This window comes from Fundulus heteroclitus, chromosome 3 (genome assembly GCF_011125445.2).
Source record: "Fundulus heteroclitus isolate FHET01 chromosome 3, MU-UCD_Fhet_4.1, whole genome shotgun sequence".
Taxonomy (NCBI): Eukaryota; Metazoa; Chordata; class Actinopteri; order Cyprinodontiformes; family Fundulidae; genus Fundulus; species Fundulus heteroclitus.
This window is the reverse complement of record NC_046363.1, coordinates 28,469,976-28,497,912: the sequence shown is the minus strand read 5'-3', so window position 1 is coordinate 28,497,912 and position 27,937 is coordinate 28,469,976. Positions and strand designations below refer to the sequence as shown.

The 27,937-nt window shown below is 41.3% G+C and overlaps 1 protein-coding gene across 2 annotated transcripts; it reads right to left on the bottom strand.

The window, feature by feature from the left end:
* Positions 1-904: 904 nt before the first annotated feature.
* Positions 905-27,937, bottom strand: zyx (zyxin). 2 transcript variants are annotated; one of them, XM_036135124.1, is made up of 10 exons: positions 27,640-27,937; positions 15,985-16,220; positions 14,876-15,132; positions 10,593-10,688; positions 9,352-9,888; positions 8,455-8,596; positions 7,704-7,873; positions 6,587-6,765; positions 2,990-3,110; positions 905-2,902 (listed from the first exon to the last, which is right to left on the bottom strand). In XM_036135124.1, exons 2-10 carry the CDS (start codon positions 16,205-16,207, stop codon positions 2,789-2,791), a joined length of 1,839 nt encoding a protein of 612 aa, XP_035991017.1. In that variant the 5' UTR covers positions 16,208-16,220; positions 27,640-27,937; the 3' UTR covers positions 905-2,788. The 2 variants fall into 2 exon arrangements, with proteins under 2 accessions (XP_035991017.1, XP_035991016.1); XM_036135123.1 differs by lacking the exon at positions 27,640-27,937 and adding an exon at positions 25,831-26,171.

Genomic DNA, 27,937 nt, shown 5'->3' with positions numbered 1-27,937 from the left:
ACGCATGCTATCGTCACTATCAGTGCAGGACAGGCCTGTTGGGAGCTGATAGAGCAGCCCGGAGGTCCCACTCTGACAGAAGCACAGAAAACAAGTTTCAGTGATGTCACGTGGAGAATAAACTGCACAAAATGCAAACACAAAAATAGGTAATCAGCATTTCTTTTTAATTTGATATTTTGATACAGCCAAACAAAAAACAAAACAAAAACATTTCAATGGGGTGGGCTACATGAAGTTTTAACACAGTCTTATGTATCAAATGTATATATATATAAAAAAGCTACAGGCATTCACAGGTAATACAATGATGCGCAATGCAATGCCAAGTAAATGAAGCTGTGATCCCATCTGAAATACACGGTGATGGCAACGACACGGGCGCAAAGGTAAAGTAAAAAAAAATAACATTGCGCGTAATACAGGAGACATAATACTAGGAGGAAAGCATGCATCGCCATCGTCTTGTGTTCGTTACGGCGTCTCGCCACAACAGGCTCAATTCAAGCGCAAAAAAACGATTTTCTTACTCGGTACTTATTTTCCACGGCACACAGGGTTCATGGAAAACACAACGAAATACGCTGAGGTACTGCAAAAGGAGCGCTGCCATTAGAAAGTATGGAATTCTAGCAATGAGACATTGCAGTAAGGTAGGAGTAATGTAACAACAGGAAAAAACTCAAGTATAAAAGGCTGAATGACAGGAATAGTGGTATTAACAACAATAATAGAACGATATGAATGCCAAACATTAAATCTAATCTAACCGTTTTACTTAGTTTCATTCTGTCATCTGCTTAGACACATTTCTGAAAACTAACTGCCTTTACAGTTCACTTGTCCAGCTGGCAGACACACATTTTAAACATTTGATCCATAAATTACATTAAAGACTTTTTTTTTTTTTAGTTTTTGTTTTTTTAGAAATGCCTGCTATTAAAACTTCTATAGATCTATTTGTCTTTTCATTTAAAAATGATTATGTGCAGGGATTGTTCTGAGTCGAAGCGAAACTAGAACATAAAGTTCACTATGGCACTGTGCAAGAAAACATCCAGGTCCTTGTTCTCGTCCAAACTGCCGACATAACCGATCTGCTTTATAAAAAAAAAAAAAATCTGACCTGCAGCTAAGGGAATCTGTGCTTGCCCATTTGTTCCTCAAAAAACATGCATTTAAAAATACTCTCTCACTGGTTCTGATCTATATATATGTGCTGTAATTATGCCCTTATAAGCAGCGTCGTTAACTAAAGAGAAAGCAGAGACGCAGGTCAAACGCATGCCTTAAAACGGAGAAATTCACACGGCAGAAGCTCAAAGCAACACTCCCCGCTTTTCAGTTCCTGTAAGCAGAGTAAATTAGTTGATGCAAGCGTTTTGGTTTTTTTTATGCAGGAAAGCATCATTAATCGCATTTGCAAGGACAATGTCTTAAGGATCCTGTTGTTGATGCCTCTTGCTCTATAGTACAAATCTTAGAGATGCACCGAGAAATTGGCCGGCCTCTTTTCTGCTCGTCAGGGCTCTTGGAGACCATAAAAATCGTATCTTTTTTTCTGATCAGTGAATGCATCACACCACAGCGCTGCCGGGTGGCGGTAACAATGATCCCCTTTGGTGTGTCCAGCATCAGTGAGGTGTTTTAAAATGGAAACAAAAGCACCAAAGAGAAAGTTAAGACGGGCCCAGCTTTCAAATACAAAAAACGCTTTCTGACGCAGGAGGTCAATTTGTTCTTGCCTTGGGAACATTTAATCAAATTGGCAAAGTCAATCTGACACAGAACCAACCTAAGTAGATAACAGGAGTCCTTAATGTGTTACAGTAAAGTTGCTTCAATCTATTCTTCTGAGCATCCAGCCCCTGTCCTGGTGTTTAAAAATCCCAGAGTGAAGTTAAAGATCTGGGTTTTCTAGGGACTACCCTCAAGAGACAGTAAAAGGTAACCATACTAACGGCGCTAACCGCTTTCATAAGATACTAAAGATACTTTGAACTGTAATCATCCTGCCTTTATTTTAAGTACATACAGTCCTGTTTTCCAGCAACAGCCCCATCAGAGACTGTGACAAATCTAAATCAACTACCACCAATCACAGCAGGAAGGCTTGATGAAACTGTTTTGAATGCTGTTCATTGGAGCTCTTAAAAAGACCTGGAGTCACACAAAAAAAAAAAAAAATCAGCAAAGGTTCACAAAAACCGGAGATTGGAAGTCAGCCACGAATTTCTGATCGGTGCATCTCTAACGAATCGGCCGTCAAACACATAGTTAAGAAAGCGAAGAGGCAAAGAAACCAGACAAAGGTCTAGAAATGGAAACAACTCAGTTCTTGGTCTTATTTACAATTTTTAAGGAAAGAGACAGAGAAAGGCAACCTTAGATTTATCAGATGGCTCTTGTGCAAGTTCTGCTGTAATAGTTGCGTAAACATTGATTTGGCACATTAAACTATGCTGTAGTAAACACACGATAAAAAGCTAGATGGATGACTGGAGCTTTGCAGATCTGCATTTATATGCGAGGGGCTTAAATTCAGTGCAGTACATTACCTCTGCACTGGATAAAGTGGTCAAAGATCGAGAAGAACACTACACTAAACCTGCATGCAAACATACTCTTTTGTTTTTCTTTTGTAATCGATGCAATACATTCTCACAGACAAACACCTGCGCACATAAAATACACAAAGCCCAGTTGCGAAGGCAAGTCGGCGGCTGAATTGATCCTGTGCTTTTGGATTTGGTTTCATAGTCTAACTGAGAGATGCAGCAGCGGCCGATCACTGCGCGGCCTGCTTGGCCCGCTTGGTGTGGCACTTCATGCACAGGATCTTGCCGTCCAGTGGGTAACAGCCGTTTTCGTCCGCCTCGATGGAGAGGGGCCGAGCGCAGTCCTGCGGAGCGACAAACACAGGCGTGCATCAACTTTCTCTAGAATATGGGTCCGTCTAGAGAGCCGCGTCGGTTCCTGGACGACTTACCTCACAGCGGTAACACTTGAGGTGGAAGTTTTTGTCCAGGGCCACCACTCGCACCGTTTCCTCGCTGCCCGGGGCCGGGATAATGGGTTCATTGCAGCTCACGCACAGAGGAGAGAAACGCCTGACAGAGAGAGAGGGTGTCAGTTCTCATAGATTCACAGAAAGAGTCAAATTTAAAACAACCAAAACAAACGTGTCGCTTATGTTGACTGAACGGCACAAGTTAAAGCAGGGTTCCTACAGCATGAGGGAAGTTAAATTCAAGACTTTTTAAGACTTTTTAATGCCACTTGAAATAAAAAGTTAAGACCAACTTCACGATAAACAAGATAAACCTCGTTGCGATCACTTCCCCCAAATGTTTATTTTAACATCAACCATTACTTTGTGGCCCAGTAGACATGTTTAAAATTTTGAAAAACATTCCATATAGGAATAAAGCTAAAAAACACACAAATTACAGATATATTTTTAATAACTACTGAACTGAATGCACAAACTTTGTTTTGTTCCCTACTAAAATAAACTATAAATCATTATTAAAAACCACAACATAATCAGTGCCAACTCTTTTTCGCAGCTATGGTCCGGCCGCAACAGTTTTTATTGGTTCCGCTATCGGGACGGAACCAATAATAGTTACATTGAGCCATTCGGTAAATTAAAAATATATATAATTGTGTCAATTATTTTACTGTCTGGTAAGGATTACAAAAACTAAATCCTATATATGACCTGGTAACAATTTTAAAGACCTAAGAAAGACTGATTTAAGACATTTTAATGCCAATTAAGGCCTTAGTTTTATATCACAGAATTCAATGCCTTTTAAGACTTTTTAAGGATCCACGGGAACCCTGTAAAGGATCAAATCCAATTCAGGAAAACTTAATTGCATCAGTAATCCTTAAAAGCAGAATTAAGCTCAACTAAGGGACGTCCTCATCCAATCCCAGGTGTTGGTTCTGGATCCTTATCGGGGCTTTTATAATAATTAGGCGTTTGGGTTCCTTGATTAAACCCGGGGACCTTTTGTCAGTCGGACCCAGAGTGAGACACGCAGCTGGAACTTGTGCTGCCGATTAAAAGGACATCTTTCCACGTGCAGGCCTTAGAAAACGTGTTGTCACCATTTTGTTGTAAAGAATCTGAGTTTTTCCAAACAAACTCAAAGACAATCAGAGTAAAAGGAAGAGCACTGACTCCTGTTTCCGTCATTGGTATTCCAGGACTGCACCGAGAGCAGCTGAAACGCTTCATTAAAACTTTACAACCATCAAAGCATAACTCTAAATTTATTTAAGGGTGCTGCTGGTCATTTGACCTCGTCACCATTTTGTTCCTTTATAGGTTTTAATTGTTTCCTAACTCTTTGATTCATTAAAACAGAGCAGTCTGCCACGGGGAGTTGCATGACGATTAATTTATTCACACCAGTTGAACATTTTGATCGATGACAAAGCAATTTTTCATAATATAGCTGTAGTTCACGGTAAGAAAACCAGGTATCAATGCTGGATATTTTAGGATATGATACAAACGAAGAAGGAAAACCCAAAGATCTGCAAACAGCAAACAGAGTTAAAGTGGTGGCAAAGAAGTCAAGCAGCACAACAAACGTGGCCAAACATCTCAAGAACCGACACCCTGGCCTTCATGATGAATTACGACAGGCTAATAAATTAAAGCTCCCGTTCCTAATTTAATACATTAAACATTTTACTCATTAATGTTGTGATTAGCTGTCGATAGCATGCTACTAGGCATGTGCTGTATTTGGGTTATTTATTTAGCATTTATTGGCACTTAGGATTTGTGATTCTGTTGAGAAAGCATGTCCCATGTTGAGGTTGAAAAAGGCGAGTTTTTCATGTTAATACATTTTTTTCATGTCCTTAATTATTCTTTTAAATCCAGGTGGTACTGAAAATGGTATTGAGTATCTAATATTTTCGTGGGTATAGATATTGAGTTTGAAATTTTAGTATCGTGACAACCCTAGTTATTACACAAATCAAAAGGCAAATTTATTAGTATAGCACATTTCAGTAAAAGGACAATGCAAAGTGCTTTACGTGATTTAAACATTAAGAAGAAAAACAGAATAAAAGCACATGAAAATAAAAAAACTGTTGGATTAACATGTAGGAAAAAAAAGGAAAATTAAAAGCAAATAATGATTTTAAAAACAGTTACAAACTAACAAGTGATATTAAAAACACCAGGACCAGAGCTCCTGTACATTTTCTTTTGTCATATTGCCACTCAGTCGCTGCAGATACACCTTCCTGTTAAAAAGAGTTTTTACTTTCCACCATCTCCATAGAACAGCACAGTTAGCAGCGCTGCTACCTCCCAGCTAGAAGGTCATGGGTTTAAATCCCGGCCTGGGGTCTTTCTGCATTGAGTTGACATGTCCTCCCTGTGCACGGGTGAATTCTCACTAGGCATTCAGGCTTCCTCCCATCATCCTTTAAATTGCTCTGAGGCATTAGTTTATCCAGTGTGTCTGTTTGCTGTGATGGACTGGTGACCTCTGCAGGATGTACCCCGCCTCTGACCCAATGATCCCTGGAGACGGGCCCCAGCCAACCTATAGACAATGGACGGGTGGAGCGTTGTTGGATCCATGCTCAGTATCATAGTCTGATGTACGACTGGCCAACATGGACCAGAAATAGTATCATATAAAATAATATTTTACGGCTGAATATGTTTTTCTGTTGAAAAAGTGATTATAAAAAGGCATCCTTGAATCAAAGCTTTAACCCAAATGTCAAACAGGTCCTTTTTTTTAACAAACAGCTGTAGATAAGTATGAGAAGCAGCTGAAAAATAACCTACTGGAATACATAAAAGTATAATTATAACGCAACATAGACCCCCTCGATACAAACGATATAGTCTCTTTTAAAGAAATCTCTGCATGAAATCTCTGCATTTGTAAAATCCCAATATAATGCCCAGCTCTAGTTTGATGCACAGTTAACGTCTCAATGCATTCAACCGTCCACTGTTGCTACATGCTCGATTAGGAGGAGAGATTGCTGCAAAGCCATGATGCAATCATCAGGGCTTCCTTACAGAGAAAATTGCTAAATAAAGCTAACGTCACTGTTCATAAGGCTTTGAATCCATCTCACGGTTGGATTGGACTGACTATATTTGTGTATAATAATTGTTTGTGTGTTTAGCGAAGCATCTTGAGAGGTTTTGAATCACCACTACATCGATAAACCGAATTAAACGTGCCAGCACAGCTCTATAACCAAGTAATCTGGGCGAGAAAGAAATCTGCATTCAAAGAAGACTGTAGCTGCGTGTGTTCAGTTATATAATTGAATTGGTTTTAATGTAGTATTGGACTGAACTCCACATCAGCAAATGACTCAACTTAAATGCATCAAAGACAAAGAAATGTAAAAATCCTAACTGTGAGCTCCACAACTCAACCCTGATATCATTGTTATGTCTTCACGTACTGCTCGATAACTTGTTCTAGCTGCTTTCTGCGATATTCACTCCAGATGTAATGAGCCACGAAAAACATAAAAAAATCATAACAAATAACATGTCATTGTTTGAATCTGGAGGCACCTGTGGTAATCCTGGACGCAGTAAGGATTGTTGTTGTCGTCGGTGATGAATGGCGCGCCCTCCAGTACGCAGGAGCAGGTGCTGCAGCGGAAACAGTGGGCATGGAAGGACTGTCCCACGGCCTTCAGCACGCGGTCGGTGATCCTCTCCCCACATCGACAGCAGATGGCCAGGGAACTCTAACAAGCAAAAAAGTAGAACAAATCAACTGCAAACTTGTAAAATGCCGCACATTTAGCTCTTTCTACAGAGATGAAACTGATCCTAAAAGCTTGATTAGCTTTGTTAAGCCAAAACTTTTCCAACAACAAGCCCTGGTACTTTTTAAGACTAATCTTAAAACTTTCCTTTTTGACAAAGCTTCTAGTTAGAGTGGCTCATGTTACCCTGAGCCACATCTATAGTTATGCTGCTATAGGCATAGGCTACTGGAGGACATCAGGGTCTAATTTTCTCACTCTACTGAGTTCTACTGTTCTCCAGTTTTGCATTGCATTGAAATGACTGTTGTCATTTCAGCTTTTAACTTTTTGTTCTCTCTCTCTTTTTCTTCATAGTAGGTACACCTGGTCTGGCGTTCTGTTAGCTGTGACATCATCCAGAGAAGACGGCTCACCCGCTACTACCATCTAATGTAGAACAGATTACTGGATCAATGTGTGCTTCTGTGCTTTTTTGTCTGTCTTGTTGTGTCTCTGCTCTGTCTTCTCTAACCCCCAGTCGGTCGAGGCAGATGACCGTTCATACTCAGCCCGGTTCTGCTGGAGGTTTTTCCCTCCTGTTAATGGGGAGTTTTTCTTTCCACTGTCGCTTCATGCTTGCTCAGTATGAGGGATTGCTGCAAAGCCATGTACAATGCAGACGACTCTCCCTGTGGCTCTACACTTCTCCAGGAGTGAATGCTGCTTGTCGGGACTTTGAAGCAATCAACTGGTTCCCTTATATAGGAAATTTTTGACCAATCTGTATAATATGATTGAACTTGACTTTGTAAAGTGCCTCAAGATGACATGTTTCATGAATTGGCGCTATATAAATAAAATTTAATTGGGTTATTCTTCCAGCCTGGTACAACAACTAATCTGTTCGTTCTGCTTATTAATCCGTGACTCCTCACCACATAACAATCTTCACATTGCGGCGAGCCGTCCCTGTCGTAGAACTGCATGCCCTGCAGGGGGCGATGGCAGCTCATGCAGCAGAAGCAGTTGGAGTGGAAGAGTTTATCCATGGCCCTCACTGCTGGCTGCGTACGTGAAAGAGCCTCGCCACACTTCCCGCAAACCTCTGGAGGGGGGGAAAAAAAAAAATAAGACAACGCACAAACAAGTTCAACAACAGCATTCTTCACTAACACAGATGTGCTGTTCATCCCCGCTGCTGGAGTTTACCGCATTCCTTATTTAATGGAAATAACTTCATAAAACGGGTTAATTTCAACTCTTGACTTTTTGATTTATGGACAAAAGATATTTAAATTTTACATTCATTTGAAAGTCAAACTAACAGCAGAACATAAAGAACCACTTCAGATGGAGACGATAATCTAAACACTATGAAAAACCATGTGAAACAATTTAGACTGTATATTATAATCATCTGACAGGAACATTTTTTTGTAGCTTTGAAAAATAATGCTAAAGTGTTACAGCCTGTTCATTTCATCAGGGAAATATTGATAAACCTTGGGCTCGATGGGGTTCTGAAACATTTAATCAAAACCTTAATGACATCTGCTATTCATCCCCCATTAGCAGCGAGAATCATGGCGTGAAGCAGACGTTGTGTTTAATGATTTTGTGTGATAACAGGGTGGAGGATGGCGGAGGTGGGATCAATGGTGTCTGTTAGGGGGAACATTACTGTACCCGTCGGAGGGGAGGTGATGATGGGGGCTTGTTTGTCCATGTTTTTCATGAAGTCCTGGGTCATTTTCTCCAGCTCCTCCACTTCCTTCATGCTTAGAGGCACGCCGCCGCCGGGAACGGACACCGGGCCAGGAGGCGATGGCTGTCCGCAACAAAGCACAAAGAAATATGCATACAGTACTTTGGTCGTTTCATGCATCGCGACAACAACACAACTGAATTCCTGCTCAAGGAGTTTTTTAATATGGTCATTGCCTGGAAATCCTTTATAGCTCTTAAAAACTAAAGAAAAGCAAGCTCAACCACTATTGGCACGCCTGGTAAAGATGTGTAAAAAGCTTTAAAATCACTATCTATAAAATGCAGCATAACATACAGAACAGCTCAACTTCTAATGAAGAATTTATACCAGTACCAATGTATACCAAGGTTTGAAATTGATTCAAAACCGCTATATTTTCCATTAAACTCTTCCTTTAAGATAATTTAATAAGATGCCAAACGTGCTGAAGTGACCAGAGTTTTCTCTGCAGAAACCTACCCGTTCTCGGGGCTGCAACGTCTTAGGAAAACACGAGACATAAACTCTAATTTTGGTTATAATTAACACTTAAATGCACCTTTATCTACAGCAACAGAAATAAAACAACTAAAACTGGGATTAACAATGCTGGATGAGGACCTTAAATTATCTTGCAATGATCTACAACGAGGAAAATGGTAATTTATACAAAAAGAATCGGCCAATATCTAAAAAAAAAAAAAAAACAGCATTTTTCAGTGTGAGAGTATGCTACTGCAATAAATGATGAATTTATTTAAAACCAGGGATCCAGTATTGGTACCTGCTATTGCTTTTTTTTAACAGCACACGCCAAGCAAAAAGCGGGAGCCTACCGTTGACGCCGGGCTCGTTTTCATTGGCTGGCTGAAGGAGGATGGTGGAGACGCCATCATCTTGGGCTGAGGAGGAGGCACGGCAGCAGGAAGGTTTTGGTTCGCGTTTACCCGACTCCCAAACGGAGAAGTCTTTATGTGCTCGGGTGCTGGAGGAGCCGCCATGTTGTTTGTCGGAGCAGGAGGCGCGGGCGGCGCTGCTGGGGGTGGAGGGAACGAGCTGGTGGCTGTCGAAGGAGAAGGTTTCGGCGCGCTGTTCGTTGCGGTGGCCGTTTGGTTCAGGTTCTGGTTGATCTTTTGGGCCAGCGAGGAAGAGGACGTCGTCATCCTGCCTCCGAACTTCGGCGCCACAGCGGGGGCCTTGGTGAACGGCTGAGCGTTGGGGCTGGTTCTGGCTTTGAGTTCCTCGGCCCAGGGAGCAGGAGGGGGGCGGTCCGCCATCTCCGGCGGTGGGAGGAAGGAAAGAGCCGGTTTGGGAGCAGTTGGAGGAGGACCTGAAGGCTTGGGTGCTGGTGCAGACGAATACTGACTTGGTATCTGCGGTTGAACGTCAACAACACATCCTTGTATTTATAGACTCTAATGTCAACAGAAGCCACACACAAAAAAACATTAATATTGAAGTGGAGTGAAGTTTTAATCCGACACAATCAGAACTTAGCAGAGGGCAGGAAATATCTGCTGTAGAAACACGGCTTGCTAAAAACACTTCAAGCAGACACCTTTATTACATTAAACCTGATACACAGTTAAGAGTTTATCAGAACTAATTTGTCTTTTGACGTTATTCTGCTGTGATTCAGTACCTCCCTGTCAGATAAAACACTCCATTTATGGGCCTCTCACCGAGTCCCTGGCAGCACATTCTGGCGCAATCACACCCTTTGCTCTCAGCTCGCCTCAGTGTGCATCGCTCTTGCTTTCTGCATGCAGCTCCTCTCGGTATGAATCACCAGTAACTTGACTTCTTTTTGTTGGTTTTCCTCTTTCAGTTCTGTGAGTCATGTGTGCGCGTCACCTCTAGGCTAGCTTTCAACCTGGATGGATAAGTGACTAGTGAAAATCTCCAAACTATTTCCACTGACCAAACTTGGTTTATTCTCATTTCGCTGTCAAACTCCGGCTATCTTTCCAACTGTACAACTGCTCCTCTGTTTCTCCTCAGTTTTGCAGCAGGTGAAACCTCAGCCGCAGATGTTTGCTAAGAGTTGGAGAGAAGTTCTCACTGCGGTGCCACGTACCTTGGGATTGAAAGGTCCTCTGTTTTCCATCTCAGACAACAAATCGGTCAAAGAATCGAGCTGTTTGTCAAAGCTCGTCTGCTTCTCCATTTGTCTCTGGCGAAGGAAAGAAAGAGGAAAAAAATAATTACAACAAAGTACCTCCATTGACTCAAGAACAGCCATCATAAATAACTTAACACTACAGACCAAATAATAAAAAAAACTGGTTAGGAAGGTGGGGTCTAACGTCAGTCCTGAAGGGAGAATATCTTGGATGTTTTGGATCTTTTCCTGATTTAACACACTTTCAATAAAACAGTGGTTCATTACCAGGCCTCTGCAGAACTTGATGAAATACTGAGTAAGCAGTTCAAGCACCCCTGACTCAATAAGCACAGGCTGAATCATATGGAGAAAAAAAACCCACAGGACTAAAAAAGGGTATGAGCTGCTCTGCAAATGATCAGCTTCTATAAAGTAACAGAATTCCTCTACAAAACTGTTTTTTTATTATAAAATTATTTTTATATTACCATATTTTGGCCAATTTAGACTACAGTATAGGTACATTGGATTGACAACCCTATAGTGAAAATGCTATTTACTTTTTATACCTGACATAGTCCACCTATGTGTGACTAATGGACTGATTACAGCTGTTCTGTGACGGCCTTAGAGGTTCATCAGAGAATATTGACAGACAAACAGCATCATGGAGGCCAAGGAACACAGCAGACAGGTCAAGGACCATGTGGAGATGTTTACAGCAGGTTTAGGGAGTAAAACAATATCTTAAGATTTGAGCAGCTCATAAGCCATCTTCTGAAATTGTAAACAGTCTGGCACTGTACAAGGGTGTGGCCATCATCTTAACCCACAGGCGGGACAGTCCCAGGAACAGCCTTGGTAACTCTGGAGGAACTGCAGGATGCAAAAGACCTGAGACTGGGGCTTAGGTTCACCTTGCAGCAGGAAATTCAACAGCCAGAGCCACGATGGAAAGGTTTAGAGCGGTTAGCGGGGGACCTACCAAATACAAACGCTTTTGACCAGCCCGCCCCCGCAACTTCAAGAGAATAAATAAAATATTTAAAGCTAGGTGAAATAAAAGTATTAGTAATGCATATATCGGAGCCAGGATCTGGGTCAGCGAGTCCAGGCCAGGAACAAATCTGAACAGCCGTTTGAGAAGCTGAGCGGCCGCGCCACTGATGGAGCTCCAGCAATGCTCGACTGCGTTAATTACAAATGTAATGAGCCGCCTCGGTCTCGATCCTGCCGTTTTAGTTGTACATCACTGCCTTGTGCATCAAGAGAAGCCGTGTACTCGTTCCCTGAATATGACAAATGTCAGTGTTTCCATTGTGAACTTCGAAAGCGGAGGGTCGTCCGTTCTGTCTCCTGCTCATTGAGCTGGAGTCGGAGCGTAGAAATCTGGTGTACCGTTGTGAAGTGCGACGGCCGAGTCGTGCAAACATGCTTGAGCGATAATATTATCTGAGGGGAGAAGTCAGAGAGATCCTGGAGATTAAGGGGAAACCTGCTGTGAAGCTCAGTGTTAACCAGTGGCTCTGATCTGATCGTCACGGTGGACATGACCAAGCACCCGTCGGACCTGAACATCCAGCTTCTCACTTCTCTGCTCTCACACGTGAAGACATCTGAAGGGAAGTTTAGGCTGGAGCGACATTGTACAATTCCCTTATCTTAAAGAGCAAAAGGCTGCTGTAACAAGCGGACACTCTGGTTAGAGTGCAAAACTAATCCAAGGCTTTTGATGAACGATTTCACGATGTGAAAATTAAACAAAAGGAACTCGACATGTCTGCAACGCCATTTAATGTGGAACCATCTGATGCGCCGGACAACCACCGACTGGAAATCATCGAGCTTCAAAGCTTCGTTAAACTCAAAGCCAAATACAACAGCTTCCCTTTGCTGGACCTTTACAAACAGCGTGTCAGCATGGAGGATTTTCCAAACCTGAGGAGACATGCACTCAAGCTCGTATCTCTGTTTGGTAAAACATACTGCAGTGAGCAGCACTTTAAGCCGACTCTGGCAAAAATCAGCTTCTGCCTAACACTTGATGACTAATGTGGAAAATGAGCTGCGAGGGGCAACAACATGTCTTCCAGCGGGTATCAGGCGCCTGGCTGAGGAGCAGCAGCTCTAACCATGACATTAGGTGAGTGGGATGAATATAGCCACTGGCGAATAGAATATCATAGTACTTATTTTAAAATGCCTTAACTGTTCATTTTCAAATGGAAAAAAAAAACCCCATCTAATTCTTGAGTCGCAAATAAAAAGGTAAAACTGAAAATAATCATTTGTATTACGTACAATCAACTGTACAGGTTTCATTTTAGTCTTGGTAATATTTGGTTATTCTATTTTGGGTTTTGAAACACAGAATGTGTTCTCCAGCCAATCTGACTGAGCTTCAGCTATTTGGTGAAGAAGAATGGGGCAGAAATATTAGTCTATAGTAGGGTTGTCTGTCACGATACTAAAATGTTTAATTCGATACGATACTAAGAAAAATATTTTATATGATTTTCGATACTGCTGCACTTTTTTTTTAAGGCACAGGGTTGTTTCTGGTTGAGAGCAAAAAATATGATTAATTAGAATAAGAAAATTTTGACTTTCTTAATTAGGGCAAAACCGAGTAAGCAGGGGACAATTCAGCTGTCTTTAAGATAAATATATAATTTAGGTGTCACTAGCCTGTTTGGCAAAACAGTAGACAAGAAAACACTAAGTGTTAATGTCCTTTATGTAAGTATGTACCTTTCCTTCAGTTCTACAATTATTTTTATTATAATTGCCCATCTTTAGTGTGACACAATGTGCTTCTATTGGTCTGACAATATTCATAAATTTTACTACTGAGGGACAAATAAAGGATCCTTTTATTCAAAAATAAATTATGTTTCAAACCAAACGTGGATCTGGTGCATACAGCATATTTTTCTCAGTATAAACAAGGATCTGCTCCACTGAAACGTGTTTAGCAGCAGCGCTGTACAATTTCTGCCCTTCAGGTAACTTTGCATTATATTTTAATTCGGGGATCATCTAGCAGCAGGGCAGTCGCTATAGTTTCTTAGGTTTATTACTTCACTGCTGCAGATACAGGAGCTTTACTGAGCCTTTTAAGTTGGTTTCAACATCAGTGTTGTAGTCTTAGCAAGGAAAACTTCGGAATGAAGCTTTTAGTCGTTGCCTTGTTGGCTAAAGAGTTGCATACGTTTTCCTCTGGCTGTTCTCCACATGTTAGCAGAGTTTAAAACTTCCAGCAGCAGCAGATAATTATTACGGAGAAGCTACAGGGAGTGGAGAGGCTAAGCCTTTATTTCAACACTGCTGCTGGTGTGAAGGAGAAAATAATGATATTTATGAAACGTAATAATTTAAGTTTCTGTATAAACAGCACACAGAGCCTTTTACCTAATGATGGTTTGAAACACTTGCATGTCACATCAAAACGATTGTGATTCCTCTAAGGTCACTCGACCATATCTGTAAACACCTGTTGGACAAAACAGCGTTTAATACCAGATGTTATATGGTGTCTAGAATGGTTCATCAAGGTGTAAACAACTGTATAAAATCCTCAATATAAACCCGTTTGTATTTACTTTGGGGAGAGACCAAGAGAACGTTCTGGTTGGATTGAACAAGGGACCTTTAGATGTATATAAATAAAGAAATATTTAACATGGATCATACCGAGGCATCAATTACCTTGACAACCCTAGTCTTGCTAGCTAGCTTTAATATTGGAAAAAGGCGATTCTGGATAATATAGACTCAGAACGGAGAGGAAATAGAAATGCACACCTCACCTCAGATATTTGTGAACACCTCTGAAAGCCAGGTACTATTTATTTTAACTTAACTATGCATTACTTTGTGTTGGTCTATCACATAAAGCATCTATAAAATACATTAGTTTGTAGTTGTAAAGTGAAAAAAGTGGAATGGTTCAAAGAGTATGAACACTTAAGCCAGTTAAACAATCACTGGATAATTTAGTATGAGCTCAACATATCTATGGATACCTTTTGTTTCCATCCTAATTTCCTGGTTTAGTGATGTTTTTCAATTCACTTGACTTTTAATCAAGTGTTTAACAATCTGTTCATTTAAAGACTATGTATGCATTCAGAATGTATTTCCATACAATCTTCCATTTGTAGTCTTAAATAAATTGTGGGTGGGGGGGTAACTTCAAAAAACAGAAAATCTCTGGTTAATCTGCAGGCAGCAGTGATTGAAGCAATGTGACTCACCAGTGAGTTCCCAGCAGCATTTGGAAAACTGGAACTGGAGGCAGGAAGAGGTGGAGGTGGAGGGGGTGGAGGGGGAGAGGGACAGCTGGGTGGACAGGCAACCTCCTCAGGGGGAGCTGGGAGGGGGAGGTCATCAGCCACCGGAGGTGGAGCAGGAAAAGCTGGGGCATCAGAGGCAGAAGGTGGGATGTTGCATTCAGGGGGAGGGGCTGGCAGATCATCATCCACTGGAGGAGGAGGAGGAGGGGGTGGGAAGTCTGATAAGGATGAGAGGGGATGATTAAAACAAGGCAAAAAAAAAAAAAAAAGTATTCGCAATTTTTAGGCCATCTAATTCAATGTCAAACTAACAGGTTTAAACGTAACAAAGAGAAGTGGGCAGGGTAAAATCAAAATGAAAGTACTGATCTGAAAAGTTGGAGAAATATTCAAGGCAATACAGCTTTTCTAACAGAAGCTTTTCAGCATGTTCACTGCAAACACAAATAAAATAAAAAAACCCAAAACCTTTTATAGTCTGGACAACAACCAGAAATGAAATCGCTAGAAGAGGACCTTCCTCTTTCTGTTCTCACTATCGAACCTGTGGCTGACGCATTTCTAGGCCATAATACCTGACTGTAGGAGTTTGCTACCAGCAGCAGGGTTGGGCCAGACAATGTGAGTGTCCAATGAATGCCTGGAACTTTGTGTTTAGTGACTGGTTAATGACATTAGCAGAGCAGTGCAAGCCCTCGGCTTCCACCACAAACTGCATGCATTCGCAAATTATTCTCCATATAAATAACCGTTGCCAACATAAGACTGGAAAACAAGCACAAACAGAACAAAAGGAAACTTATAGTACAGCCCAGAATTTACAGAATGGAAATGTCACAGAGCGCAAAAAGGATAAAAATAAATAAAATAAAGGAGACACGTTTTAACTTGCAGTTGTCCTATTCCCCACCCTCTGGCATTTAAAGTCTATTGTAATCTTCCTGTGTATTTACAAATGTTTACATGTTCTGTTAATTACCAAATCACACAAAGAACTGCTTTAAGATGTCACAGAACTGCAGAAAGCTGCTGCAACAGTTAAAAAACACAAGCTTAAATAATGCAAATACCATCAGAGAGCGATGAGGGTGGTGGAGGCAGGTCCCCAACCCGGCCAATGACAGCGGTCCCTAGGGGTGTCGGTGATGGAGCTAAAGGAGGGGTCTGGCTTTTGGGCCTCGGCGGAGCCACGGAGGCGAACTTCTTGGGCTGGTTGTAGAAAGACGGAGTGGTGACTTTGAAGTTCAGAGATGACGTCACCACAAGCGGCTTGCTGCTGCTGGAGTTCTCCATTTTGTGGCTTTATCTGATGATCAACAAAACAAAAAAAACCCAGAGTAAGCAACAAATAAACACGCAGGGTTACTTAAGTCATCTCACAGTGGCAGACTGAAGACGAGCTCAAACTACTCCTTTATTCCCACCTCCCAAAAGATTAAAGCAACATTTCCTGGTGGACGAATGCAGGATACACACGTCAGGCGTTTGGCTGTGAGATCAGCGGGGATGACGCATCAGTGAAACATTTGGCACACAAACTGCACACTAATGCATACCAGCTTTAGAGGCCGCATCACCAGCACAACTCAAAAAAACGTTATGAAGAGATGTCGGGAATGCAGCATTTTTTTATTTTTTTTTCAGTTAATGCTTTGATCCAGGGGGGACGATCTGAAATAACTTGTGTGTTTCGGATTCACGAAGGCCACAATTAAGGAGAATTTCTAGTCAAAGCAGCTATTTATTCTTCATTTCAAAAGATTTTTTTCCTCTTTGTTGCATTTTACAACTAAATATTTGCTCACATTAACTGAGCTGAAACATTAGTAACTCATTTTAATTTATTCCCTAGAAAGAAAAGAGTCTCTTTAAAAACCTAACGTTGAAGTAATATGCCTTCCCACGTCTTAAATATGTACTAAGGTTAATTGGAAAAGCACAATAAAACAAAAAGGAAATATGAACAAGACTTTCAGGATAGAGTTACTTAAACAAAATAACTGAGCACAGCTTCCAGCGAAGTGAGAAAATTGTGTGAAAACGGTCTTTAATTGGCTTATAAAATCCTAGATCCCAGAGAGGATTAACAAATGTAGCAGCAGGCGGTTTACGGCGTCATAACGCCCAGCGACGGTAAGCTTTGCGATAAAGCAGCCACTTTCCACAAGGGACGATCGGTACTAACCGTCAGAACATTTTCAAGCCAGTCTCGGTTAAAGCACGAATATTTACACCACGCGCGCTAGTGGTTAAAGCAAACGTCGACGCCATTTTGGTGGCGCTTTCCAGAGATCCTGTAAAGTTTGAATACGTTGCAGTGAAGAACACTTGTGCACGAACTTCATCCAGAAGCAAGGGGTGTTGCTACGGTCGGCCTATCTTGACCCTTTCGGCAGACATCTGCTCAGGAAACTGGACGATTTCCTTACATATGACTCATTCATTTTTAAAAGAAATTGCTGGAGAGATTAATATACTTTCTGAGTAAAAAAAAGAAAAGAAAAAAAGAAGCTTTTATTGCACAGCATAGGGGTTGGTGTTCATCGTTTCACTTACTACTTGAAAACGTCCATGAAAGTTTGTACTGGTACCACTGGGGTGTCAATACTGGATTTATAGAAAACATGACAAAAGACAAAACAAAAACTTCCACAAAAGATCTGAACCCAGTTTTGTTGCACCACAAGAAAAGTGTCCGATTCAGGCCAAATAGGTTTATTTTGGAGCGGTTCAGGACAGCTGTCATCTTAAGGTGCCCCTGTGCTTAGAAGGTGGAAACAGAAGAAAATACATTACTATCACACGTTTCTCGTAGGGAAACAGAGTCAGGACCATGAAAATACTCTTCCTAAAGGAAGCAAACAGTAAATTGGTAAAAACTAAAAGGAACCAGAGTGTGTTTTTTTTTTTAATCCTCGTTCTTTTTTGATGGGACACATCATCGACTCCTCCGCGTTCTCACGAGACAAAAGTTTCTGAGGCTAATCTCTGCTGCTGCAGACAAAACACGCGCCGAGAGCAGTTTGTTCTCTGCGTCAGCTTTCCTCCGGTCAACATTTATCTTAACCATATAAGTCCAAGCCAAAGCCAACAATGTTTCGCAGGAATATCAGCTGATGCACTGAGTTGAGACATTGGGTAAGACTTCCTTAATGAATCATGGATAGATGAACCCTGTGAGCTCCGCAAACCCTCAGCCAGAAACGGCCTGAATATCAAAGTGTGTTACAGCTTCGCAATGAAACATGGTGGAAATTAAACTACACCACTAAATGATGTACACGGCTACAAAAATGCTAAATTTCCTTATGCGATTTCACTTTTTCAAACCAGTGGCAGATTCGTCAAAATCTGTTTTTCCCCTTTCACATTTTTTGTTCATCTGATTTAAAATAAATAAAATAATAATAATAATAATAATAATAATAATAATAATAATAATAATAATAATAATAATAATAATAATAATATATATATATATTTTTTTAAACTTTAAAAACTTTACCATATGCAATTAAGCACTGTTTTTCCAAAATCTCCACTAGTTAGCAGCTCTGTACGGAAACCATCCCAAAATACACAGCACCAGGTTGCAACGGAAAATTAACCCCAGTACTTTAACACAAAACATATATTTCAAAATAAATAAAATAAAAATATCCCTGCATGTCCAAATTACATTTTTGGAGCGTGCAGAACCATTTATGACCAATTAAATGGCTAGACTGGGGGGAAAAGATGGTACTTTAGTTTGCATCTTTCCGTGACAGCGAGGCGTTTTTAACTCAGGAATTAAACATCTGGAAACAGGGCAGTTCACATCATGTTAATCTGGATATACTCGCCTTTTGCTCCAGTCTAAACACTGGACCAAACACCGAGCCTTACATCAGCCTTACTGATAATGAGGAACTTCCAAGGTGATTACAAGAGCAAATATACTCCATACTTCCTCAATAAACGCAAAGGCATTCATGACTTTCACCTGTTTAGGGTACCGGACCTTTATAAGGAGCAGACCCTTTTATTTTTTAGCACAACACGAAAGTTTTTTTTTTTTTATAATGCCATCTTTTAACTATTTCCACATGTTCCAGATGTTTATTTGTAAGTAGACATTAGATCACTCTATAGGAGTTGCTATAAACTTAGAAAAGTCTGCGTCCCATTAAATTTAACTAAATAAGCTAATGCTTCCCTCACCTGACGAGCTTTATGGAGACGCCGATTTCTTTTCCAGCAGGATTTGGCCCCTTCTTACGCTGTCAAAACCATTAAAGACCTGCTTGGATGGACAGGGCATCCCTGAGCTTGATTGGCCAGAAAACTGACCTCGCCTGAACCCCACAGAGAATAAGTGGGGCGTTGTCATGAGGAAGATGAGAGGCTCCAGACCCAACGATGTAGACGAGCTGAAGACCGTCGTTAAAGCAACTTGGGCTTCCTGGACAGCTCAGCAGAACCCAGGAGCCCAGGCCAAGTATTAAGTGCATATGCATACATGTCTAGATCAAAAACTAGAGCAGCACAATTCATCGAGTCCCAGTTGTCGTTCCAACATTGAGCCTGCTTAAGAATCACAATAGCAACTTAGTCGTCATATTTCAATGGCTGTGCATTCACTTTTTTCTTTTTCAAAATTAGATTTTAGCCATCGACATCCTTAAAGCTCATGGAAAGTGACGGAGACACTGACAATAGGAAAAGATAGTAGTGAGGAAAACGTTGGTTAATCCTTAATAGTTCTACAGAATGAACACATTTAAATCATTTTGTCAAAAAAGCCAAAACTAAAGAAAAAGAGAAAGAAAAAGGTGAAATGAATAAAGAGAAAGAGGACAGACGCTGAGCACCAACCTGGAAAGCGGCTGCCAATGTGTTCTGTATCAAGACCTACTCGATTTAAAATGAAGAGGCCTATCAACAGCGTGCTCGAGCCAGAACACTTAAATCTATTATAGGAGAGTGCTCAACGGGGATAGTACCGACTGTGATTCGGTCCTGTAATTGGAGCACTGAAGCCTCTTTGTCTCCGAGAGACAAAAGTCCTCTTAATTATTCAACAACAACAACTTGTGGCCAGGTTTCATCCCCCCCCCCCACCATGATGCAGTCCGGAGGGATCAGCCAGACTCCCAGCGCCAGACTGTCCTACCAATCCATGGTGAAACCTGATGCCTGAGCGGAGACCCTCTGCTGAAGAACATGTCTGCTGCAGCAGCTCAATGACATCGCCGAGGTCTTTTGACTTCCCTGCCTCCATCTAATCGACTCTCCTAGTATCTTTCCTGCTCTACTCTGTTGTCTTTAGCCCTCCAATGAACAGAAACTGTCTGACGTTGCGGTTTCCTTTTACAACTGGAGATGCAGATTAACGTTCCGCGGCGGAGCAAATTTTTTTTCCCCCTCCCTAATCTCCTTCCTCAGCCTGTAATTCAAGTCTCACCCACTACTTGAACTGAATGACATCACTCGAGACTGTATTCAATCATAGTGACCCTACAGCTGCAATGGGGGATGGATTCAAGTGGCTTACTGAAGGCCCCCCCCCCCATCAGAACCCGCAGAGCCAGGCGCTTTCTGCAGACTAGAGAAACTGTATCTCAACGAGGTTTGGATCCAAAATGAACCCATGACCGCTGGAGGTGGGCACCAGCCCCCCCTCTCTGCGACCCCGCACGGATAAGAGAGTAGAAACAATGGACGGATAAACTTTTGTTTTTTTTTAGGTCATCTGGGATTACCTGAATAATTTCCATCTGCCAAATTCCTGAAAAAGTAGAGTAAGATTTCTATTTTTTTAATTACGCTGTTTAAATTCAGCAGTTTACACAAACAGAGATCAGCAGGTCTTTGAATGACTTAAGAAAACCCGGACGGTGATGTCAGGGCTTTGTAGGCGTCTGACGTTCTGCGTCCTAGAGACGGACCCGTTTTGGTGTGAAGTGTGCGTCGCGCCTCCAGAACGAGCGCAAAAGAACGGGACGACGCCGTTCAAAATCAACAGGAAGAGCCAGGTGAGAGCCTGTGCATGCATTCTAGCACAAGGACCCTAAATTGTGGCGACGTACGAAAAAATGTAGGCGTCTGTCCAAAAGAGCCAGTTTTACATGTGTGGGAAAATAAAGAGAAGCTCGGAAGTCAGAGAGCAACATCTAGATGTGAAATACGGGGCGGTGGAATGATGTAGTGGGGTCGTTTCTCTGCAGGAGGGACGTTGTGAGGTCAGAACATCATGTGGAAATCTTGAAGCAACATGTCAAAAGACGAGCCAAGAAGTCGAAGCTTGCTCACATATGGGTCTTCCAAGCGCTTAGGGACAGAGAGCATAACCCCAGTTCAGTCACCAAAGCGGCGTAAAGACAGCTAAGTCAATTATTTGGAAAAGCCATTACAAAGTCCTGATCTTGGTCCCATAACAGTTTTGGGCAGAGCTGAGAGTGAGCAAAGTGGGTCTGCTGCTACACCGGTTCTGACAGGACGAAAGGGTCAAACAGTTTAAAATTTCACCAAACACAATGTTTGTCAGCAAACTTGCTCTTACAGTCAAAGTAAAATATAAAAAACTTTGTAATATAGTAGCCAGGTTCAGCAACACAAAACTAAAAAAAGAGTGATTCTTGAATCATTAATGCTCCTTCCAAACATGTATACCTGAACACACCATTATAAGAACAAAAAGTAGAAAGAAATGTTCCAGTAAATTGGAATTTTCCTTCCTTATTCCTTCCAGTATCAGCGACTCGTGGGCTGCCGGTGAATCCTCCCCCATTGTTCTAACATTAATAGCACACCCGGTTTCTGGGGAAGCCAGTCTAGGCCGGGGGTCGCTACTTCAGGGACAAACAACCCTTTAGAGCCTGGTCTCACCGGTCGGAGGGGGGGGCGGGGCTGGATTGTGTGCATGCACGGTGCTCCTGTTCACGCTCACTGAATGGACATCTCCAAACCCGTAACACCGGCTACCCTCCAGCCACAACGGCCCAGTGTGCTTACAGGAACACAGAACGTAATGAAGGCCAAACGCAGAGTCACAAGATACCAGCAGACTAACTCCAAGCAGCAGACAAGAAGCGCTTTGATCCAGGGGGACGATGGGAAATAACTTGTGTGTTTTGACTCATGGAGGCTGCAATTAAGGAGAATTCCTCGTCACACTGGTCATAAACACAGCAGCTGTTCACCCTTCATTTAAAAAAAAATGCTTTTATAATTGACTCACAGGTCTAAGACCAGAAGCTTCTCAAGGTAAGATGTTCTTAAACAGTTTCTGCACTGGAGCAATCCTTTTAGAAAACAATTCATCTTTGAATGCTTGAATCCCCCCTAATCTACCTGTTCTCACTTCAAAGTCCTGCAAAACCTTCATTTCCCCCCCCCCAAACATTTCTATTTGGAAATTGATCATAAACGTTGGACACAAGGAGAGCAAAGGTGCGACATCGTTGGAGCTGACAAAAAAATTATTGTGTGTAACGGTGATGAAGTGATTAGGCGCTCCGTGCTTTAGCTGTTTCTTCGTTTAGCGGGAACTACACCACACCTGAGCAGAAACCATAAACCTCTCTGGACAGTCATCTTTGACCCACAGGCAAACTATGGGTCAAAGAGTTGTGAGAAATCTGTTCTCCATTTACAACCAGGTGTCAACCCTGACAGTAGATTAAACAAAACGTCAGACCAGAGACGCTTTTACAATGGTCACTTTAAACCACGCAGGGTAAAGCCTTCATTTACTACACCCATACGGCCTCTTGATGAGCCTTTTATTAGGCAACTCTGACTGCTTCTCTTGAAGAAAGAATCTATAAAACACAAAAAGCGGCCAAAAAAATTGCTTGGTGTAACTAAGCATGTGTCACAATGCACTCCCTTTACCTAAAATGAAACAACCACATCTGTAGCTAAGAGGGACCGACTCCAACATGGCGGCCTATTCTGCAACTGAGTGATCGCTCAGATGTTGATCTCAGACAGATTCTCAGAAATCTTCAATCGTGTTTTCTAACCATGACTGGTAGGAATAAATGTCGGTAGAGGTAAAAGTGATTCCAAGTGGGAGAATGAGTGGCAGATGGATGGAAGAGTAAGCATGTAAGACTGGGCAGTACGAAAGGCGACCCCACCCAACCTCAAATCTGACCTTCCACCCACAGCAGGTTGTTTTAGACCATTTTTATTTTATTTTTTACGTTACAAGGAGAGAAATCTTTGACCATTCTGCTTTACACACTCTCTCTGGGTGAAACTTTCTTCATTCAATAACCAGGTTTCTGCATCCATCTTAATTTCATTTATAGAACCACAAACCTCCAGGAACTTTGACTCAGACGCAGACTTGGGCCAAGAAAAAACAATTATCCATATAAATTAGCATTCTGTATCTTTGACACTATTTGTGTTTGGGCTCTAAAATCAATTAAAAGATCCATTTTCTACAAAATGTGTTTTGTTCCTTAATAAAATCGTCCCTGATACACAAGTTTTTAAAAAAGCCTTAAAATTCCTCCTTTAGCGGAGCGGAGGAATCTCAAACTTAAACATGAGAAAACTACTTTTGATCGAGTATATTTATGTATAAATACCATATAAATCACTAGTGCCACACCCACTGCTGTTATACCTTTGTACAACAGGGTAGCTCTTCGTCTTCTCTAAACCATTTCACAAGGTTGGAGCATGCAGGCAGTGGGTGAGAGCGCTTCGACCATTCTTCCTCGCACTCTCGCTGCAGATTAAAGGCGTCCAAAGTGCGGCCAAGGGGTCATTTTCATGTTCACCTTTTATCAACAATGTTTTGCTTTTTATTTAATTTTTTTTTAGAGTAAATAGGAGCACAAGTATCCAGTGACTTTCACTGAAAAGCAGACTTGGGCGCAACAAATTATGAAACTTTGCTAAACACAACCATATACGGCTGTACGATTTTGCCAAAAATCCGAGTTGTGATACATATCAACCCTAATGGCAATTTAATTTAGACTTTTCTCTGCATTAACCACAAGCAACAAAAAATTACCTGTAGATAAAGACGTTTGTAAGCAATGGCCATTTAAAAACAAGAAATATTACTGTTTTTATTAATCAGAATATTCTTATTCAAGAGAACAGCTTGTCGAGTTGGACATCAATCCTTGTTGAACATAAAGTGCAACAAACAAACAAGTCTATGTATTAAACAGTTTGACCGGTACTTAATGCTATAATGAGATTCCTGAAAGTTTTTGGTAATAAACTCTGATTATATAAACTCTAAAACAAATAAAATCTCATTATCTCACTGCTGCAACTCTCTTCCCTTCCATATGTAGGCAAACCCACTTTAAACATAATACCGGCACCTAAAGGCCATATTTTCAGATCTACAATGATTAACAGATCCCTTTTCAACAAAAAATTATGAAATCAGTCAAAGCAGGCTTGTTTCATTCAAATATTGTGTTTAGCTTGTGGTTGAGCAGTGAAAAAAAAATTAAGAACAAAAAAAAGTTTTTTCCACTTTTAATAATAATTTAAACAGTTTGGGGTTAACGAGCCAAAGCAACAACGAACGTCAGGGAGGCTTTGCGAAGGAAACGGAACGAGATGGTTTTCGAGATGTGGCTGAGAGCCGCTGTGATCTTTGGTTTCTTAGAGATGGTGACAGAAAACAAAAACAGTCAGAAGAATCTGCAAAGGCAGGTTAAAGGCATAGCTTCAGACTTTTAAAGGGAGGCCAAATCAATGCTTTCTCCCTATACTCATTAAGCATAAAGCAAATACTAGTTTATGAACCTTTAAACCCCTCGTCACATTTGACTGAGCGTTATTTAGGCAGAAGTTGATTATTAACAAGGGAAGTGGAGGCGATGCTGTTCTTAGGCTGTCTTAAAAATAAAAATCTATAAAGCAGCATTCACTGTAACCCTTCTAATAATGGTTTAAAGCGATTCTTTCATGCTTTTAAGCCTTTCCATTTAAGGCTCCAGGAACAACTACACACCATGGGTTACCTACAGAGTCTAAATCAGTTTTTCACTCGAAGCGACAAACAACGGAACCGAAAAGAAAAAACGAGCCAATTATACATTTGGAGATAAATTTGGAGAAGTGATGTTTGAGCATGTCCAAAAAGGAGGCATGTGGGGGATTTTTAATTGATAAAAAGATTCTGAATCTTTTTGCAAAATGGGGAAGACCACAGAAAAGGTTTGTGGGTGTAGTACTGCAGGGATAGAGGGAGATGGGATGCAGAGGTTCTGCAATGAAACCCCCCTGAAGGGATCAGGCAAAAGAAACAGAAATCACATATATAGCTGGTCTTCATTTGCTCATAACCAAACATCCATTTAAAAAAGAAAAAAATAAAGAAGTATAGCGCTATGCTATTAAGGTTGACAGGAAGTGACATAGCTAAAAATCATAGACATTTTCCTTATAAAAACGATCCTACTAATGACACTGACAGAAAATGAATATAAACGGTAAACGTGATTGCAGTTAATACAGCTTGGCTTATTTGCGCCGGCCTATAGATAAATTATAGGACTCAGCTAAAGCGTTTTAAAACGTCTCACTGGACGGATGTATGCCAGCAACAACCCCTGGATGGATTAACCTGACAGCAAACCGATGCGCCTGCCAGGCAGCTGGTAGCAAAAGCTTGGTCGTCGAGCACATTGATGAGCAGGAGCAGCCATTAAACGATGTAAAAAGCGACAATTTTTTTTTTTTTTTTAGCTGCAGCAGACCTCCGGCTAGCAGAGCTAACGCAACGTCCCAGCGGTTTAAACCGTTAAAACCAACCGTTACTGTTCGGCGTACGTTAGGAAGAAGAAGAAAAAACAAAAAACACCCGTAAATGACCGTTAACTACGTCCACCCTTCTTTCACACGGTACATTTGAACCGAAGTCCGAAGAACGACAGACCACTCACCTCTGGTTCTATTTTTCTTTTCTCTCTTTCCCCACACCTACAGTAACGTTAGCAGGTCGGACCGCTCTCCAGGCTGCACACACCCCACCACGTTTCACGCTGTGTGGGTCAGTCAGTCGGTTTCGGTGGGTTAACACCGCCCCGTTTTTTCCCCCCCTCCCTTTACCTCATATGGAAAAGTCACAGCGCTCACATCTGCTTTAATTGTCAACGTTCTCTGTTATTAAATCCAGCTGCAGACGCTAGCTGTCTAGCTTCTACAACTTCTTTTCTTTCTTACTGCTTTTTAAACTGGCCTTCCTGTTGAAGCTTCCGCGTAGCCATGCCTTATCGTCGGTGTCCATCACCCCGTTTGTATGGCAGGCCGTTTGTGTATATTATTCTATACCCTTAAGGGAGGTCTTCGCCTGGTTCTACTAGAAACTGGACAGTTATTTGCTCACACCACTTCAATGTTTTTCCTAAAAAGACATTCTTACGCTTTGTCCTACCCATTTCCAACAAACTGGAGCAAAAAGTCCCACTACTCTGGTTAGACTGTGAGAACGCGGGAATGTAAGCATCATAATCGCACAAAAGAAAACTTGTTTGAGATCTTGGCGCAACTAGGGGGCATATTTTATAATATCTAGTCAAAAAACATAAAACACAGACTGTTCAGAGCTTAACTGCGCTGTTATACGTTTAGATGTGAATATTACAAAGGAAGCTTGAAATTTATGAGACAGTAATTCTGTGTGGGTGATACAAAAATAGCATTTTCATTTTTTTTCTGGCACTGAATAGCATTGCAGGCAAAAGTGTTTGATAAGTCAAACCATGACATAATTATTTTAAAGCAGTAAAGCCATATTTCCACTCTATTATCTCAGAAATGCCAACTTGTAGGTTTTCTGATGCACTAGTTGCCCGCTAAACCAAACAGTCAACAATGACGTTAACAAACATGGTAACTAGGTGATGCAACTTCTGTCCGCTACTTTACCACTGATCCTTATATGTGCACACCATCAACAATCATAACCTAGAAATACAGATAACTGACTTGTAGAACCAAAAGGTTACACTATTGACAAAATTTAGATTACTAGTTTACTAGTGAGGACACATCTAAAATATATGCAGGTTTAACTAGTTTACATTTAGTTTCACTATTTCATTAGTATGACTAAAAAAGCTTCAGCTTGTAAAGTAGTGCAATGAAAGGTGCTGCTGGTTGACTCTTCCACATTTAGACAGGTGAGCAGAATTGGTGTTAAAAAGTTACCATGTTAGGGTTTGAACACCATCAAGTCAACTTTTATGACATAGTCATTAACTAGTTTGGTCCAGTGGTCAACTTCTGCTTCAGAAATGTATTTATTAGAGGGCAAAAGTGCCACTTGTTAAACAAAAGAGTAACAGGTAACTGTATTTTATTTTATTTTTATTATGTGAGCAAATGTCAGTAGAAAAACTAGCAAAGCTTATTGAATATTTACAAAAATGTCTTGCCTTAGCTCTGAGACTACGCAACATTTTATGGGTGATTTGTTGATATCCACTGAAAAGACAGGTAGTCCAGGGAACACTACCCACCACTAGTATCGCCACCACCCGGTACTTTCTATCAGATAATGCTGCCTGGAGGTAAATAGAAAGTGGCTGTCATTCTACAAAGGTGACGTTTCATTAACATATTCACAACCTGAAAGTCTGCACCATTCCAATGCGGACAAAAGGCTTTACCTTATTAGGTAAGCTGTTGCTGTCTGATCCATAAGACAGCAGTTCCTATTCTATTTAATGATTTACAACAGAAAAGCTTACCCTGTTATGACAGCTGCAGTAAGGATCTCCCTTGAACTTCCCCTCTCTCTTCCTTTTGTTCTTTTTCCGCTTCTCGGCCCCAGAATGAGTAAGAGCTTGGGAGCTTGAGTCTGTAACGCCAACTTCTCTTTCTCTCTTCCTCTCTCCGGTTGTTAGACCCTCCCCCTGTGCTTTTCAGCTTGGAAAAGGAATGACACCATCCTCCCAAACAAGTTCTTTCTCGTCTGACTCTGGCTCAGGACTTGTGTATTTCTGCGTAAACAGCACCTCTGTGTCTCTTCGTCTCTTTCTCTCTCTC